Here is a 19,569-nt window from a genome sequence, read left to right on the forward strand (position 1 = left end):
GGTGTGGAAGGAATGAGGTCTCCTCAGAAGCTCCCTGCGTCATCCCTGTACTTCTGTGCATCAGACCGTTGACGCCACTATAAAACTGCACAGCGTCCTGCTGACTTGTTCAGTTCTCTCACTACCAGTGCGAATGACACTTTTGCGTCATAATTGCATTTGGGGTTTAAAGAGCAGTGTTTTCACGAATGAATAACTCTTGAGTGGCATGAAACGGAACAGGTCCCAGTGAATTGGACGGACTAACCGTTACCCCGCCGGCCCCTCTAACTGCAGAAAGAGACGGGCTCCATGGACGACCTGTACATGAGCACGCGCAAGGTGAAGGAGCTGTCCGTCATCGACGGCCGCCGTGCCCAAAACTGCGTTATCCTGCTCTCCAAGTGAGTACCCATAATGCACCGCACTAACCCCACTTGTAGCAGCAGACCATGCTGGCGTGCTGCTGGGCCAAACAGGGAGCGCACTCGTGAGACTGGGCCAGTCGATGCTCAGCGCCCAGGGGCTACTGGTTGTGTTGGAACAAGGTCACAAGCTCCATGTGACGGGGTATTGATGCTCCGCTCGAAAAGCTTCGTTCACATTAAACTCTGCTCCAGGCTTGGCCCGCAGGAGCTGAAATCTCGTGGTTGTGTTCACCTGAGGAATCCCGCATTGTGTTCCGACCTGCGTATCTAAGTTCATGTAAGAACCCTTTCGGAAAGTGCTGCTCTGATCACTTTGAAGCTGCCAGAGTCCTTGGGAACTCATCTCGTAACGCACGACCGTTCAACGTCTGACGCTCGTGGGGTGTTTGCGCTTCCGCCGTCCCCCCCAAACGCTCATTGCTTCGTCTGACCCTCGGCAGGCTGAAAATGAGCAACGAGGAGATCAGGCGAGCAATCCTGGAGATGGACGAGAGAGAGGAGCTGGCCAAGGACATGCTGGAGCAGGTAGCGCCCTCTCGGGGTCACGTCTTAAATTGCAGCTTATTTTCAGCATCCCACTCATCCAACGAATTCCAGCCCCAGATCTGCCAGGGAAATCGATGTACGGTAAATTATATTACAGCGCTGGACTTAAACTGGTTTACCGCATCTGTGTGGTGTCTGTTGCGATAATCCCAGGCTGACCGATGTGTTACACAACCCGTCTGAGCGGGGAAGGTGCTGTATGTTTGGTCTGCAGCCGGTCTGCAGCTGCTTGTTCTGTGTCCCTGGTGCGACTGACGTGTTTGTCTGTGTGTCGTCGCTCCTCAGCTGCTCAAGTTCGTCCCGGAGAAGAGCGACGTGGACCTCCTGGAGGAGCACAAGCACGAGCTGGAGCGCATGGCGCGAGCTGATCGCTTCCTCTTCGAGATGAGCAGGTCAGCCACGGGGGCAAAGGGCGGGGGTTGGGAGTGTTGAACAGTCGTCATGGCAACACAGCAACCTGCAGTCCCTGTGATTGCACCTCTGGCAAAGCTTGAGAACCCTTTCGGCCCTGATCCTCGAAGCAAAGCCAAATTTACACTCGCTCAACCATTCCTGACGGGGAGAACGTCAGTGCTGACAACCCGATCTTCGGCACCACGACGCGCCAGAAGTATTTTCTCCGTCTCCAAGTTATGAGGTTGTCAAGTGAGTGCGGACGAGCCACAGAAGGAGCTGCTTCTCGCTTTAATTTGACGAGTGTCAAAACGTCCACCGGCTTCACAGCCAATGGAGAGAAGAAAAGGAAACCGCTCGACGTGATCTTCTGTTCTTTCATATCGGCCGTGAGACGTTATTCTGGAACCTCCCGGAGGACAAACAATCCGCTCTGTCGCGTCCCACTGACAGAAATAGCTCCCGGCTCCTCGCTTGATCACGTTTTTCGTAGCTCTTGAACTAATATTAGTCAGCAGCCCAGATTTCGGCGCTGTCGCTTGTGCCATTTAATATGCTTGTTCCCCCTTTTAAGTGACACAACGAGGTCGCCGCCCGTGACATGATTGTCATCGAATCGTCTGGCACTGGTGGTGGCGCGCCACGGCATAAAGGCTGCGCACGGGATGAGATAGAGTTAGCTTTGAAATGACATCCTCCCCTGGAGACATGTCCAGCTCACTCTGTCTCTCTCTCTCATCTTCTACCCCCCTGTCCCATGCTCACCTCCTCCCCCATTCCCTTCATCTTCATCTCACCTGCCTGCACTACCCAAAGGATTGACCACTACCAGCAGAGGCTCCAGGCGCTGTTCTTTAAGAAGAAGTTTGCAGAGCGTGTGATGGAAGCCAAGCCCAAGGTGGAAGGTAGGGATGATGGCTGGGAGGGGGTGGCACCACTGTGTAAGAGACAACAGCACAGTGGCGCAGCAGGCAGCACCGGTGCCTTACAGCTCCCGGGCTGTGGGTACAAACTTGGCCCATTCCGCGTGGAGTTTGCACATTCTCCTCTCGTTCGCAAGGGTTTCCTCCAGGTGCTCTTGTTTCCACCCACAGTCATACAGTCATGTGCTTCAGGTAAACTGGTGACTCTAAATTGCCCTTAGCGAGTGTGTGTATGGGTGAAAGAGTGTGTGTTACATCGCTCTGCAGAATCAACGGGCAAAGGCCTGTAGGGAGCTGAGCGCAGCGTATGTAGCATCTAGGGAGTCACCCTGGATAAAGGTGTCAGCTAAACCACGTGCTAATAATCACTGTGAGGCACTTTGGAGGAAAGCATCCGCTAAATGAACAAATGCAAATGTGAGTAGGGAAGCAGGCTGGGATGTCTGTCCCGCTCATCACCGAGGGTTTTTTGAGTAACAGAGTGAAAAGGGAAAGCCACCGGTTTACGGGGAGGTCAGGCTCTAACAGAATCAAGGCCAAATTAGAGGAAATAAGGGGAAATGCACAGAGGAGAGCATTATAATTAGGCTTCTTTATGACCTGTTCTGTCTGCAGGCTGTCCCACAGCGCAGAAAGGAGAGGAGCGCTCGTTCTGTGCGTGTGCGTGTATGTGTGTGTGTGAGCGCGCACGCTGAAACAGGCAGAAAGAGAGGGACCTCACACTTGCACAGCTCCAGTGAAAATAAAGAATGGGGTTACCAGGGAAGCTGTTTTGGAAAGCTGGCAGATGTTGAGAGGACAGTCATTCTCATAAAACAGGCTGCGCCGTTCAAAGAGCTGGCGCGTTTTCCAAGCGGGGGCATGCCGCCTCTGCGTCCATCTGCGTGTGCGCGTGTGTGTGCGTACACGCGTTAATGTCTGGGCCTGTGGGTCGAGCCCGTGGGTCGAGCCCGTGGGTCGAGCCCGTGTCCATACACAGTACCTGTGTGTATTTGTGTGCTCATACTCGCAAGGGGTAGCCAGTTGTGCAGCCTGGGGCCCGTGAAGGATCGCAGGATCCTTGACAAAGTGTGAAAGGAGGGATCAACCAGGCCCGTCTGCAGTACCGGGCACCAGCCATCCGGCCCCCATCGTCTGGGCCGCCCTCTCCCGCTCAGATCCGATCCCAGGTCCATCTATTAAGCAGCACTTCTGCATGAAAGTGAAAGCTCCTTGGATTGGTTTTTATTAGCACAGCCCTACGGCTTTTGTGCCTTTAATTGTGTGTCCTGCAGCATGACGTGTCTCCGCTAGTTGCAGTACATCCACCGCAACCGCAGCGGCGTGGGCTGCTCCGTGCCCGAACCGTTTGCCGCTTGCCGCCACGTCGGCCCCACTCATCTGCCTCACATTTGGGAAGGACCTGGAGAAAAATGAAAGGGCATCTGTGAACATATGAAAGAGATGAAAGTGGGATTAGAAGCCATGTTAATGAGGCGTTACAGCAGCAGTGCGCTCCCCTAATGAGCTGAAGGGACTCTCCTCACGAGCTTCTAGCATTTTAAAGCTTCACCCCTGTTACAGGGAGTTCCTGCAAAGTCCTTGGACATTTTCACAGATGATGGAAAAGTAAAACCATATCCTTCCGAACGTTGTCTTAGTTCAAGGTTGAAGCATAAGTCAGTTCCAGACACACTGGCCCACCACGGATACAATCAACTAGTAATAAATTATCCGCTGTTATACTGCTGCTTAATGAACATTTAAGACTAAATTGCCACCAAAAGTTGCAATATGAGCTTAAAGTATTTTTTTACGAGTTCACTGGAGCTGAATGTGGACCTCAAGTGTGTTTTAATTACTTTCGCATGATGTCAGAGGTGGTTATTTCACAAGCGGAAGTGCTCGAACCCTGTGAGCACCGTCTCCCAGAGGCAGAGTGGGACAAGGGTTGGTCGATTTCCCCCCAATGAAGAAACCAACCTCAAAAACACGGACCCCCAATGTGAAAGGTGGCAAGTGGACCCCGGGTCGAGCCCAGTGAAGGACTCCCAAATATCGTGCATGCAGGACTTCGCTGTTTTGCTCGTTTCTTCCCTTGAGGGGCTTAAAATTTAGAATTTTCATTTACTCCGCCCTCTCACTACCTGTGCCACCCAGTGTCTCCGCCTCCTCATTGTCTCCTCCTCTCTCCACAGCCATCTTGTCTGCATCACGGGAGGTCACGCGGAGCAAGCGGCTAACCCAGACGCTGGAGGTGGTCCTAGCCTTCGGAAACTTCATGAACAAGGGTCAGAGGGGCAACGCCTATGGGTTCAAGGTTTCCAGCCTCAACAAGATCGTAGACACCAAGTCCAGCATAGACAGGTTAGAGGGCCCCACAAGACAGCAGTGGCGCTTGTGATCCACAACAACACACCAGCAAGTGAACGTGTCTGAATGTGCATACTTGGGTGTGTCCTCCAGGAACATCACTATGCTGCACTACCTGATCATGATCTTTGAGAAGAACTACCCAGACATCCTCTACATACAGCAGGATCTGCAAAGTATACCAGAGGCTGCTAAAGTCAAGTGAGTCACGCGAGTTACGAGAGTCACGCATTCAGATGTTAAACAAGCCAGGTGGTCTAAACAAACTTTAGAGGCTTGAAACAGTGTTACGCCACTGTAGACACATTAATGGGCATGATGACTTCACAAAGCAAACCAGCAATTTATGAAGAAGGTATAGGAGACAGTAGTAAAACAAACCTGATAGAAAAGAGAGAACTTTCCCGTCTCCTGGTTTTCTACATTCACCATACCACTGTCATTCTCTTTCAGTCTGGTTGAGTTGGAGAAGGAGGTGTACAGCATCAAAAGTGGACTGAAAGCTCTGGAAGCAGTGAGTAATCAATCAATAACAATAAGAGAGTCTCTTAGAGTGCTGCAGCCTTACAGCACCTGGGTGGTGCGAGAGAGTGTGGGTTTGATCCCACTCAGTCTGTGTGGAGTTTGCATGTTCTCCCCGTGTATGCATGGGTTTCCTCCGGATGCTCTGGTTTCCTCTCAAAGACATGCAGTTCATGTGAATTGATGATGTGAAACTGCCAGTAATGTGAGTGGGTAAGTCAGCGTGTGTGTGTGGGCAGTTACCCTGTGATGTACTGGCATCCCGTTCAGGGTGTATCTCCCTAAGTCTTGCTCCTCGTCCTTCTGGGATAGCCTTCAGTTCACCACGATCCTGACTAGGACAAGCGGTTGTTGAAATCGGATGGATGGACAGCCCCTAGAAAGAATAATTATATAACCAGTCAGGTTCACTGATTTCATTCCCTGGAATCTGACTTTGTGTATGATCAGGAAATATTGTTCGACTATAAAAAATAAAGGCATTTATCAAAAAAAAACTTTCCCCAGTAATTTTACTGCATAGAAACAAATCTTAAAAACATGTGAGACACAAATGGGTCAAAAACAGAAAATAGGGGCCTGATGGGACTTTGGGCAGACAAGACAGCATTAATCAATAAAATGCAGACCAAACACTAAGAGCGCACTAATACAAAACAATAAACAAGTTCACTGAATCTCTGCAAAAACTCGTTGAATTTTAAACAGCTGTTTAAAAAAAAAAGAGAACGCTTTCATGTTTTAATTCCTTCAACTCCACTTCAACCATGCTCGTTTGAAAAAAAAAGAACTTAAGGCGACCCAATTTCACCCGACATGTTCCTTGTCGAGGATTCTTTTGGGCAAATTTATTTTTTCATAATTCAATATTTAGACCATAAACTATCGTAGACCTTCCAAATCGCTCGGCTCGCAATCGTAACGTATTCATAAACAGATTTCGGTTAGCAACAGTCAAGGCAGCACAAACTGTGCGTCATTCTATGCCCCTTCTACAATAAAAATTGAAAATCGGAAAAGAATAAAAAAATGTGATTTGTATTTTAAATACGTCCTATCTATGTAATTATCGAAAAGCAACACATACTCTTCTTTAGACACATGATTTCGCAGAATGTTAAGTATAGGAAAATACATTACAATTTCACTGCTAGACATAAGCCAGGCATCTGCAAACAATAAGCCACAACAGGCTTCTGACCAAGAAGGATCCGTTGCACAACAGCATTCGAGAAATGAGCTGCATTTCCTGTGAGATGTTTCAGCTGGTGCAGATGCAGAGCTTCAGGTGGAACGGACAATTCTCGACCTGCAGATCATTGCAAAATATCCACTTACAAAAGAGGAAACAAGCCAGCAAACCATTTGAATTTCGAGAGCTCGATGCTCTAGTCTTGCTGGTCATCATCCTCAGCCAAAGGCATGGAAACGAGCCTGCGATTTTGCAAATGCGTGTGTGCAGGCATTTCGCTCCTGGCCACGGGCTCTCCCCATGCCTTTAATTATCTTCTGGAAGAGGAGAGGACCGAGATTGGTTACAGGGGGAAGCAGTTAGCGGCGGCAGAGTGCCACGATGGAGTTTGAGGAATCCCACTCGCCTACTCCAAATCTGCCAGCGTCTTAGCAGCTACAAATAGGGAGGACAAGGGATGAGGGCTTGGATTGCCATCTGCCTTTCCCAACCAATACCACCCTCCCCTTGTCAAAGCCCAGCAATAATACAGCAGTGTTTGTCATCAAATCGGAAAACAGACAGATGCAAATAAATGCGAAGCCAAACGAATCACTGGCTCCGGATGGGGAAGTAAGGACTTAGTGCCGGATTTACACTTGTCATATCGTTTGGGCCATGAATGTCATGGGGTGCTTAGGGTGTGCAAAAAAATGTTGTGTTGAAAGATGGAACCTCAGTGTCTGTCCATAGTTACAGCCGGGTGTGGTGGACTATGAGGACGAAGGTGAGACGTGATCAAGGACACGAAAGTGCAGCCGGGTGCTTATCAGGTGTTCCTACTTCACCTGTTGCACCTGATCGGCATTGATCACTTGTCACACAACGAGAACCCTGCACGTCTAAGCCGTTTCTCGGTTTCATATCTGAGTTCGAGGAAGATGATATCAATAACATGCAATGTACAGTCTAGGGTAACCAATGCGATTAAAGGCTTGCATGCTTCAGATGAGTGAAGATGTGCGGGATAACGAAGGTTCTACGGTATTAATGTCTCTCTTTACCTGTGACAGGAGCTCCACTACCAGCAGAGCCGTGTCCGAGATCACGGAGATAAGTTCGTCCCCGTGGTCAGCGACTTCATCACGGTGGCTAGCTTTAGTTTCTCTGAGCTGGAGGACCTGCTGAACGAAGCTAAGGACAAGGTACAGAACTTTTCCTTCCTTACCATGCTGGAGCCAGAGGTCAATTCTTCATATTTATCTGTTGAAAAGAGGCACGGAGAGCCTCACCTGGTCCTTGGCAGCGATGGGCCTACGGTTAGTCAAATGTGGAAATGTTAAGCATGAGAAACAGCATCCCGCCTTTGATGAGGGTGGATGTGGCTGAAGCTTTTAACCCCTCAGAAGGAAGAGCAATACATAGACCTCGAACCCTGTGATCCAGCAAGAGCATGTGTGGAAGAGCCAGTAGTCCCCTTGCACACCCGTTTTACCCCAAGTTCTCCCCACTACTTCGGAATAACTTACAAAGGGCTTTTTCACAACTAAAAGAAATCGTACCTAAGAGCGCACAATAGTCAAAAGTCCACGACTTTCCCTCCAGTTTTAATTTATAATTCTGCTTACAATGTGCCGTTTTGTGAAAGCAGTTAGTGAACTGAGGTACTTTCCCAGGCCCAAACACTTGACTGGCTGACAGTGGTCTCGCGCCAGGACCTCTCAGCACAGCTAACCGAAGCAGAGCGCCTCTTTGTGAGGACAGGCCCGTTTTTCTTTCCCCCCCAACTCTCCCTTTGTGGGATGGATTTGGGACGGTCCCCAAGGGGCTTCAGTGTCGACCCGTTAAGGATGCCTGAATTCCCGCCAACCTTGTACATGGCCAAACAGCGGGAACGGGACAAGGGGAGAGGAGGGGGCATCCAGAGAATGAGAAACGGGAGGGAGGGGAGAACAGAGTGCAGCCTTTGTCTATCACAGCTCCGTGTAATGACTTAAACATCCCAGGGAAGCCCATCTCCAGGGCCAACTTCCCCTCCTTTCCTTTTGTCTTTGGTGATGTATGTCTATGTATGTGTGGGATTTATTCACCCCACATCACTGCCCAGCCCCTGCTAGATTACTCCACAGTCATGAAAGGAGTGTTTGAGGGCTGGAGCTCTGGTGACACCAGTGCCAGAAGAGGTGATGACGTAGGGAAGAGATCCCAAAACCCAACTCTCTCATCCATACCCCTTTGCAGCTGTGAAAAGAGGTGGAGCAAGTGAAAGGACTGTAGAGGTACAGGGTCTCTACAAACTATTCCATAATGACTCAACTGGACACGTGAGATGGCTGTGTCCAGGGAGACCAACTGCTGTTCCCTATGCAGAAACTCAATGTTTTCCTCAGTTCCTTAAAATTGTTTGCTCAAGGAAAGCCCTGGCATAAAGTGCACTTGGGCATCACAGGAAAATGGCTGTCCCAAGTTCCATTCAGTCTTCAGAAACAAAGAGAACTCTCTTCTCCCTTAGCTGAGCTTCCCCTAGAAGGCCCACTCCCTCCTTCTCAGCACCATTAGTCTTGAACTGTGCATAAATATCGGTGCTCACAGGGAATGGATGATTCACCTCCGACACGCCTCGGTTCTTGGATTAGAGAAGATGTAGAAGGGGCAATGAACCACTAACCCACTGGAGGTGAAAGGGTTCAGGAGGTTGGCAGTGAGCACCTGCTTGCCCTGAGCTCCCAGGAGGTTCTCCAGTTATTACACTCCCACACAATATTGATTCTGTCGTATTTGATAAAGTCTCGGAGCAGCTGTTTTCTCCAATAAAGGCTCCTTGTGTAGAGGCAGTCTGGGATGTTACTGCAATGCCAAGGGCAAGAACTGGGAGCACAGCAGCTCTGGGTGTCCTTGTTGAACTCCTTATTCTGTGAAGCGGGATTCCAGGTAAAGTACAAATGTAGTAAGACTGAGGTTTGCTCACTGCAGTAGTAACTTACAGCTATACCTCTGTGGGTGTTATCATGGTTCAAGTCTTTTATGGGTGTGATTTTATGGGTCTGCCTATAAGAAAGACAAAGTGATAGAAAAAAACAATCCTGTGGTTGTGGAGGCTACTGAGTTTGTTGTAAATATGCAGAAGGCCTCTGTGTGTGCTCATGCTGACCTAAGATTGACTAGTCTACAAAGGCCAAGAAAGCCAGAACAATCTGACAGTTGGCCATGCATCTCCTTCCTCAGTGCCGAACCTTCTGGGAAATTGTCACGATGTGGCTGCAGCTGGGATGGCAATAAGGGATGGCACTGATGGGGGCTAGCCCACAGACCTGAAACACAGGACTATAGGGCTATTGGACAGGCTGGCTGATGCCCCCATGAGGCTGGGTGGTTGGAACGGTTGTTGCTCTGTTTAGTCAAGACTTTTATTCAAAAGCATCTTACAGTTTTTATGTACTTATACAGTCAGATGTACCGACGCAATCTGAGTTAAGGCCTTCTGTCAAGGATACAGGACCAGGGCCCCTCAGAGAACCAGCAACCTTTCAGCCTTTACGAACATATTGTCAAAAAATGAATGTCCTTAACCACTTATCTGCTGGCTGCCCATAAGGTTTTAACGGAAGGAGTGTCGAGCTGTATCCAACGGGGTCAAATCTCTCCATCCTCCAGCTAAAAAAAAAAAAAGACTGTCGTCTTCTTTAACCTCTGCCACAGTCCATTGTTCTGCATTCTTCCTGCTTTTAATGACAAACTTTTTGAAAATGACCCCTGCTCCCACTTGTCCTTTTCAATCCAATGGACTGTAGGTCAATTAAAAACAGGGAAAGGTTCCAGATTTAGAATAGGGTGAGGCATGCTGCTAAGGAAGATTCGGCCTGAAGCCAGAGGAATGGGGATGGGGGATGGTTATAAGCCTAAATTACACGGTGCACTGACAGTCTGTATGGCTGTGATACAGAACACACAGCAAGGAGCTGTCTGAGCACTGGGGCAACCCATAAACAAGGATCCTGCAGGCATATTTAATAGATAAACTTTTATGCAGATACTCATGTGATGTATCCTGGTTCATATGGTAGAATGTGACAAACTGACTGTACTGGAGAATCACATGTCTGCATCCAAATCTTCCCTTCTGTTGATGTAATGCACTCTGACATGTACATTGCTTTGCAGGAGAGTGTCTGCTAAATGAATAAATGTAAATGTAATATGTGAGAGACTGATAAATGTCATCTAAATACCGAGTTGTTCCACAAAGCCTGTACAAAAATCATTCACGATAACTGTCTAGGTTTAACTTTAGGGGCCCTAATTTCCAGTAAAAACATAGAAAACATAAATCAGCAAGAACATATCAGTCGGTTGTGAGTGAAGAATGTGAGTTGGGAGCAAGCAGAGCCAGCATAAGGTCATTTATCGAAAGTGCAAACTGCTAGGTGCTCATTCGAAGCCAAATGGAAGGGCAGTGAAATTAAACATACCTTGATGAGGATATGATGGACAGATGGCAACAATTCATTACTACACATGTACAAATACTGGTCTGATGCCTGCTCTAGAGGCTGGAAAACAGAACACATAAAGCCGTGTCAGTTCTCAGTATTATGACGGAAAGCACCAGTAGCCACAGAGTTGGGTCAGACGCTGGCACTTGTCACGGTGGTCCTGGTCCCATGAACAAGGACAGTCTGTAAAACGTGGCAGAGTCTGGACCAAGACCCACGGGAGCCTGGCATAGGGCATGAGGCAGCTGGCAAAGCATGAGAGAGGACCGGCACATGGAACTCATAATTGGCAGGCTATTCGCCTTCACAAGATGACAAGCTAAAGGGGACAAATGGCTGTGCATGGTTTTATGTGTGTGTCTTTGTGTGCATGCACACGCCTGCTGAATAATGGATTTTCATTCAGCCTCAACCATAGGAATTTTGGCTTGGGCAAAAAGAGGACAGTTGGCATGAGGGATCACTATTGCAGGAACCACAGTCCAATCGTATCAGCACAAAGCCAGCTGGGAGGAAGGAGAGGGTGGTATACTGAAGTCTCACGAGTCTCTGCTCCCCTTCTACCCTGATGCATTTTGTGATATTTTGGTGCTGCTCATCTGACTGTTTCTACTTTACACCTCTACCCCTTTCTTTACCCTCAGTTTGCCAAAGCCCTGAGGCATTTTGGCGAGGAGCTGGGCAAGATGCAGCCTGATGAGTTCTTTGGCATCTTTGACACCTTCCTGCAGTCATTCAGCGAAGCCAGGCAGGACCTGGAGAACATGCAACGTCGAAAGGATGAGGAAGAAAGGAGGGCACGGATGGAAGCAATGGTGAGCATCTGGAGAAACCCTGGTCTACCACCACAACCACCCACTATCAAAGCTGAAAAACAGGACCAAAATGGTCCGTTGGCTGCCGCAGTACTGCAGGTTTCAGAAGGAAAATTATCACTTGACATGCCGTAGGTTTAACGCTGTAAAGTAGCTGGCCTGTTGTCAGACCAAAAACTGGTTCAGACCATTACTTGAGTCTCATTTTAAGGGTCTCACTATCCAGGATGCATTTCAGTTTGTTTCCAAGCTTTGTGACTCTTCACTTTTCAAAATACCTTTTTTTAAATACACTTTGTTTGAATGACTCCTGAAGTATCAGATGAGGCGACTTACTATTCGGTCAATTAAATAAAAGGATGAAGCCCTTAAGAGCTAATGCTGTACCTCAGTCAGCAAATCCTGCATCCCTCACAGACGAACGAAAGGCCGGTGGTAGTGTGTGGAACACTGATCAGTTAGAAGTTTGTGACTGAGCTGCCTACTTATCCTTCTCCCTGTCTGTTCGTCCAGCTGAAAGACCAGCGGGAGCGAGAACGGAGATCAAAGAAAAACACGGGCAGCAGCACATCAGAGGAGGTGGGCGAGTTTGATGACCTGGTGTCCGCACTACGTTCTGGCGAGGTCTTTGACAAGGACATGTCCAAGCTGAAACGCAACCGCAAAAGGTCTGGCAAAGACCTGCTGGACGGCAATGGCCGTGAAAGGCCCATCACCAAGGTCAATTATTAACCAGTCACCAAGAACCGTCCCCTCCCACCCAGCCTCATGGGGGCATCAGCCAGCGATGCACAGTGTCACTCGTCTGAAGGGAATTCAAAATGTAACTTCCACTATCCGTGCCCGTTGCCCCCACCTACTTCATGAACTGAGCAGAGGTGTGATGCCAGACAGATCGTACCCATACTGGGACTACCTTTAGGTCTCATGAGAGAGTGGACCCTCCTCCCCCATGCACCTTCATTTTTTCTGCATAATCTGAGGTCCCCAGACCCAGCTGGTGCTGCAGCTGTTTAGCACATATGAACAAAGCAGCCTTGATGTCCCCCAACCACCTACTGTGGCAAGGTACCGGCCAGAGGGTCATACCCCAGTCTTCTGTGCAAACAGGCTTGGCCAGTCCCACTCAGAGTGACAGGAGTCACAATTTTATTCATTTCGGAACCTGGCTACGTCTGGGAGCTCCAGGCTGGAAGGCCCCTCTGATATCACCTCTCCTTTCATCTTACCTTCCCTTGTCCTCACGCAGTGACAAAAACATCCTGTAGGGGGCAGATCCCCACTGCGCTTTCTTTATTCACTGTGGAGCTCAGTGGCTTCTGGGTTGCAGATCTCCAAACTTGCATGGAGGAGCAGCCAGGGTGGCAGCAGAGAACTCCTCCATCCCAACCCCAACAGACTCAACTCTGAATGCAGTACTTGGCCACTGCAGCTGAAGATTCCATCATGCTTTGCAGCTGCTGTCAGCTGACTGGAAGTACGGGAGTCGGGAGGGTGTCGCCTGCAGATGGGACACCTGGTCGCACCCAGGCAGACTGGGGACGAGAGGGGCCCGGTCAGAACGTGGAATCCCGTTTCCCAAGTGCCTCTTCTTCCCAAGCGTTCCTGAGGACTACCTCCCAGCTGGTGCTCCATAGGGAGCACGGCACTCGTGGGAAAAGCAGAAGGCCGCCAGAAATGTTCGGAGACGGAACTGAATCGGAATAAAGGGTCAAATTCATTTATCTTATACTTCAAATTCAACAACTGTTAAAAAAAAAAATAAATAAATAAAAAAATAAATGTTACGGCATTATCTAGTGCCAAAGCAAAAAGGTTATTAATACGAAAAAATGCAAATAGGAAGTCATTTATATATTTATATATATATATATAGAAAGAGAGAGAGAAGTGGACATGCTAACATTAACGATTGGTGTTATGTTTAAGTGTTTTTTCTGTTTTATATTCTTAATTCATGATTGTTGTTGTTAGTCATATTTTGGATTTATTTTGTGTTGTTGTAATTAATGTCCCGCACATTTTTTTTATGCCAGAATCCCCTCCAATCCTAGTGTCCAGGTCTTGTTTGCACTGTAAATGTACTGAAGACAACCCCAACGAACCCTTCTCCTTTGCCCTCCTCTGTTGTCCCTATTTCATGGCCATTTTAATTACCATCTGAATTCTCTGTGGTAACCCTGAATTAACCAATCACCACTGAGCTGTGGAACAAGTCAGTCCCCCGCTCTGGATAGAAGAATGGAAGTTAATACGCAGCATTTGTAATGTTGCTCGTTTATAATATGTTCTCATTGATGTTCTCACAGCTTGTCACAGTTCGTCGATGTTTGGTGGATTTTTTTTTTTTTTTTAAATTTCTGCCATAATTTTTGTAAGTTAAGCATGGTATTGTTGACAGCACTTAAAGGACGGTTAAGTGAATGAGGATGTTAAAGCACACCAAAAACAATGGACATAAAGAACAGTAAGCACAAGCTGGGAAGTGCTAGAGGAAGCCCCCCCTCACCTCGCCTCCCAGCCTCCAGATATTTTGGCTGAGGGTTCGAGGCAGATTCCTCCCACAGCGAGCAGACAGGAAACTCCAGGAACAAAACAAGGACAACATGCCGCAGCCCTCCCAGTTTTTATTTTCTTTTGTTTAATTTCTACATATTTCTAGTACTTTACTCTTGGCTAAGACAAAGGTTGCATGAACATTGACACTTGCCTTGTTCTGGTGTTTCTCCTGGTGCCTGGGAGCTGCAGGAGGACGGAGGGGACAGGGTACGACATGGGTAGCATGGGTTGTGTGGGTTGGGCAAGCAGCGGTCTTGGGAAGGCGACTCGGATAGTGGGACCGGCTACTAAAGCCAAACGTGGACCTGCTCCTGGGGTTCTGGACTTCGCTGTAGTTTGCACTGCATGAAAAAAAATGGAACTCCCACATGAAGCAAAAAATTTCAGCAAAACTTTTCTGGGAAGGAGTAGCTGCTAGCAACGTATGGTCGAGCTCACAGCACCTCCTATCTGTGGGGATGAGCTGGAGGTATAAAAGAAGGAGCAGAAGCACCAGTTGTTGGGACTGTTCACCACTGAAGAGAATGGAGCACAGGCTTTCAGAACACCTGTATTAGTATGTAAAGAAAAGCAAAAGCACCTTTTATAAACATGTGGAAAAAACAAACAAAAATTCTCCCTCCTACTCATTCACCTGGCTGGACTGCTGTGAGTTGTGGACAAAAGGTCATGGGCTCTTCCGTATCTTCCTCGTAGTCCAAGGGACACTACAAATTACTGTCATTATTCCTTGTGATGGGATTACAGCATAGTTGAAGAACTCAAGAGGAACACCCCCCGGGTGAGGAAATGGCTCCATGAACGTTAGCTAATGGAGCTCAACTAGGCTGCAACCTGGAGAGAGACAGGATTTCAATGAGAGGATTTCAGCCCACACTCCATGGGCAGAGAGGGTGATCGCACTAAAGAAATGTGACCCAGCCAGGGCGGCGAAGACAAGGTCAACTCGACCGTCGCATGTGGACAGTGGAAGTCAAAGTGTGTGAGTGGAAGTGAAGGCAAGGGTTGGGTCTGCGAGCCCTCTGTCCTATTCAAGCCTTAGGCCAAAAGAGCTCTACATTAAGCTCCACCGTAAGAGGAAGACATTTACAGGTGGTCGTCGACATGCGACATAAGCGATTTTGGGTGACCCGGACTTAGGAGAGCTGTACAACCTCATTGCGTTATTTTCGAATCTCAAGTGTGGTTGTACTGCCTTACGCTGACCGCTCCATCTGCTGTACGATAACACTGGCTGGTTGCACTGCCGCAAGGCACCGCATTTCTTATCGACTCAGTCAGTGCGTCTATCAGCGAATTTATTTACAAAAGTTTCACTTACACTTTATTGTATTTATATATTATCCTTTTGACACAAATGTGTGAAATTATGGAAAAATATGTAACGAAGCCCAGTTATACAGCATAAAATTCATGTATTTTAATTATTTATATATCCTTAAGGTTCATATAATGTAGTGTAATGGGATGAGTCTAATGCTGCAGTTGACTTACGACAAGGTCGTCAAAACAGAATCCCGTCGTAAGTCGAAGACCACCTGTGTCACAAATGTCAGGCCCCTTCAGGTGGTGCAGGTCGCGGCACAGTCACCCAGTGAAAGGGAAGTTGGGAACCCGCGTCGGAGGTACTCGCCATCCCGAAGAGTCCGTCTGCACATCACTTCTGTCTCATGCTGGCAAAAAGCACAAGTCACATTTCAGTCGTTGGTTTGCGTGTGCATTCGAGCAGCATGAAAATTCTGAAATTCGCAAGAGAAACTAAAAAGAAAAAGGAAAAAATCAAATCTCAATCTGCGGACCTCTACTGTGACTAAAGTTTAGCTATACATGGGTCACTGTGCGCAGAATCTGCACTCATTACCTTTGAACATCCCGGGGGTCTCTCATTCTCACGCTCCCCCCGAAAGGGGTTGGGGGGGGGGGGTGTCGGGGAAATTCAGAGACCTCAGGTTGTCACCCCTTCCCCACCACCCAAGGTGCTCCTCAGCCGACCTTCCTGCTGTTTTTATACATTCTGTTTACCTTCAAGTGCCTCTCGCTCTTACCGGTACCTTGGCTGTGGGCCTGGTGGTGCTGAGAGGGAGATTCTACCCTCGGAGAACCACTTTGGTTAAAAGAAAAGTGAAAAAACGAAGACAAAAAAAAGTCCCGTTTGAATGGGTTGCAACTGACCTGAGACAGTATTTGTCCCCGAAGCGCTTCATGTCGTGGTGAAGACGGCCACTCCATTTCTCGTATGGGCCCTCAACCCCACCCCACCCGCGTATGAATGTGTTATTGTATCTAGAGATGTTTGTTCCGTCTGTATGAAGTGAACGCCAATTTATCATACCTCCAGAAAGTGCCAAATCACACGAGCAGTCCGGCAGCAGGCTTTCGAACGTTATTTCCACGCAAAGGTACTAATGGCTTTATCGGGTCTGTCGTCTCGAGCGGTTAACGCGCAGCACAGTCTCACAAGTCTGGCTTCTCGTTGAGGGCGAAGCTGTCCGGTCCGTCCATAGAGGGACCCGGCCTACAACCCGAGACCAACGCATCCCTCGTCCCGCTGCGAACATCCTCACGCTGTCCAGACGAGAGACGCACACACACGCGCGCTCGCACACCCCCCAGACGGACCGGGACCCTGAGAATTCAGACCCAGTACTTGCGCGAACGAACGGGTGAATAACGGGCCGAGAGAAACGCAGACCTGCCCTTTCCCTCACGCGGCACAAACATACTTTTGGACGGTTTATTTTCCATTCACTGTTACCAGTTCATGGCTACTTACAGCTTGTAATGTAATTTAATAGTGTTGTGGTAATGTGATACTACGGAATATATAAAAGAGAGGAAATCTCACCCGTTTATTTTTGTATTTAAATACCAGGGGCTGTCTGAGGTTTCTCCCTCAACAGTGTTATTGTGTCGCGACAACGTTACACACGAACGGCCTGTTTCTTCAGGCGCGTTGGCGGGAAAAGTCCTGGCGCGTGCGGACGGGTCCGTCCGTCCCTTCAGCTGAGCTGGACCCGGTTTCCGTGTAGCGGGAAACGTGCGCGCGCGACGCACTTCCCAGCCGCTCATAGGCGAGCTGAGAAGGCCCCGTTTTTTTTTTTTGTTTTGTTTCTTTCTTTGCTTGTTTTTTGTCCCGTAGCTCGTGTTCTGTTACGCCCACAAGGCCGCGGCACTTTGCGAGACCCTTGAAGAAAGGCGGCCGCGCGTCGCGACACGCGCTCGTCATTCTCTCCCGCAGCGTGACGCGCGAGCGCTTCCATTCCTTCCGTTCGCGTCCCCCTGGTAACGCGCGTACACAGGACTTCCGTGCGCCCGGAGGAAAGTTGCACCCATTTGAAACCAGTTGTACAGAAAGTTGCTATTTGTAAGGGTTTCGGCTAAAGGAAATAACTTGTGAAAGCTGTAAAGCTCTTCAGCGTTTTTGTACTCCGTTGTAGTTGTTGGGGGAAAAAAAAAAAAAGGTAAAAAGGAAAAAAGTCAAGGAATGTTCCTTTTCCTGTACATTGTACCTCTATTTATTTGCCTTATTTAGTTTGCTATATTTTGTATGCATACACAACATACAACAAAATGTTCTATAAAAATATGACGATTATAAATAATTATACTGTCCGTGTTTGCTGGTCAGTTTCACTTGTATGAGAACGAGCGGTTCGGATTCAGTTTTTTTTTTTTTTTTTTTTTTTTTATGTTCTACCATAATTTTATTTAGTTTCTTTTTTTGCTCGCATTGTGTCGTTTTGTAGGGTTACAATAAAACAAAACTTTGTCCCTTTACGCCGAGTGTTTCCTTTGCTTTTGCTATAAAGCATAAAAATACAATATTTAAAAACACGACCTACGGAAACGGCATTAAAAAGCACTGTTGGGGTAAAAGTTACTTTGCTTACCAGAGTGCAACACTGCCCTCCAGCGGTTACCAGGTGAACAGGGCGCTCTGGTGCATCACTGCTCCATGAAGTAGTTCAGATCTCCAGATACATTACTAGCCGTACAGTTACAGATGATAATCATTTTAACTCAAAACGTGTTGAAAAAAGCTGCAAAAAATATTACAAGTTTTACTTAAAAACTACACTAGCAGGGGTTAGAGCTGCTGCCTTTGGACTCCAAAGGGTGCAGGTTTGAGACTCACCTCCACTTGTAGTACCCTTGAGCAAGGTACTTGGTGTAAAATTGCTCCAATAAAAAAAAAAAAAATTACACATCTGGGTAAATAGCGTCACATTGTAAGTTGCTTTGAATGAAAAAATGAATAAATACAAATGCAACGTACGGGGAATACAGCACCAGTATACAAATTAACCAATATGTTTCACACCTATTAAACGGTGAGAGAGAACAGACCTTGAAAAGTTGACCGAATGCAATCCAGAAACAGCTGAAACTCAGTGTAGCAATTGTGACAAGTCCATGTGAAACATTTCCCATTTTTCTTATGGGAAAAACAGTCCTGCTGTTGCAGTAAACGCAGGGCATTTTCCATCCACTGGTGCTGTACCTTGCATACATTGCATTTCGTTGACTTACTGTAACATGTAAAAATGTAGAGTATCTTTTAGATACAAAAACCGAACACCGACTGACAGCAATTTCTGTCCTTCCATTAATTGTCTGTTGTGATCCAGTTTCTATCACCCGTCAATAATCCTTCATTTTTATCTGACTATAGAACAAATCACACAGGCTTAACAACAACCAGTTTTAAAACCAGCAGACAAAAAGGCATCTTGTTAGAAGTTTTATTATCTGAGCAGGTAAACAAGCACAGCTTTGTACACCATGTGCTGGCAGAGGTTACGCAGAAAGCCGTGTGTGGACTGAGCGAGACCTTCGCCACGTCATTGTCAGCAGCGACATCTCAGGCCAAGAGGATGTGTGGGAACCGGCAATAAGACAAGTATAGCAGTGCATTATGGGATGCCTCTGGCACCACAGCGGTTTAGTAATTAGGCCTGAAGACCCAGAGAGCCCTACACTCGTACCCCTTAAAGGGTACAAAAATCAAACTGGTCATGACATTATAGAATCTTATAGCATTCTCTCACATTCATGATCATAGATGTTCTGCCTTTAGAGTTTATTCTCATTGTATTCATAATTCAAAATGATTCAAGACAACGGTAAAAGAGCATATCCGGAAGACTTGCTGAAAAACTACGTGCATAGCGAATCACCACCAATGTGAGAATTACCACATTACCCTACCAGTTCCTTTTCTGCATCATACTTTAATCTTCTGTACAATTTTAAAATCAGTGAATGAGAAGATCTTGCTACTAATATAAACAAAGCCTCTAAAATGTTATCAAATATACATAGTTTTAATACTGATTTTAAAAAGACACTTGTGCAGTAGATTTCACATATACTCTAAAAACAAAACTA

At 47.4% G+C, this 19,569-nt stretch overlaps 1 protein-coding gene across 5 annotated transcripts in view; it reads left to right on the plus strand.

Moving 5' to 3' along the window:
* Positions 1-14,319, plus strand: part of daam2 (dishevelled associated activator of morphogenesis 2) — an 87,892-nt gene extending 73,573 nt beyond the window's left edge. For all 5 annotated transcript variants that reach the window (XM_018731385.2, XM_018731376.2, XM_018731401.2 and 2 more), the window contains 10 exons: positions 277-383; positions 848-932; positions 1,239-1,345; positions 2,163-2,251; positions 4,447-4,615; positions 4,715-4,822; positions 5,075-5,135; positions 7,388-7,519; positions 11,452-11,622; positions 12,136-14,319. In XM_018731385.2, the coding sequence (XP_018586901.1) occupies positions 277-383; positions 848-932; positions 1,239-1,345; positions 2,163-2,251; positions 4,447-4,615; positions 4,715-4,822; positions 5,075-5,135; positions 7,388-7,519; positions 11,452-11,622; positions 12,136-12,354 (1,248 nt within the window). In that variant the 3' untranslated portion in view covers positions 12,355-14,319. The remainder of the gene's footprint in view (positions 1-276; positions 384-847; positions 933-1,238; positions 1,346-2,162; positions 2,252-4,446; positions 4,616-4,714; positions 4,823-5,074; positions 5,136-7,387; positions 7,520-11,451; positions 11,623-12,135) is intronic.
* Positions 14,320-19,569: the final 5,250 nt, after the last annotated feature.

This window comes from Scleropages formosus, chromosome 15, assembly GCF_900964775.1.
Source record: "Scleropages formosus chromosome 15, fSclFor1.1, whole genome shotgun sequence".
Lineage (NCBI taxonomy): Eukaryota > Metazoa > Chordata > Actinopteri > Osteoglossiformes > Osteoglossidae > Scleropages > Scleropages formosus.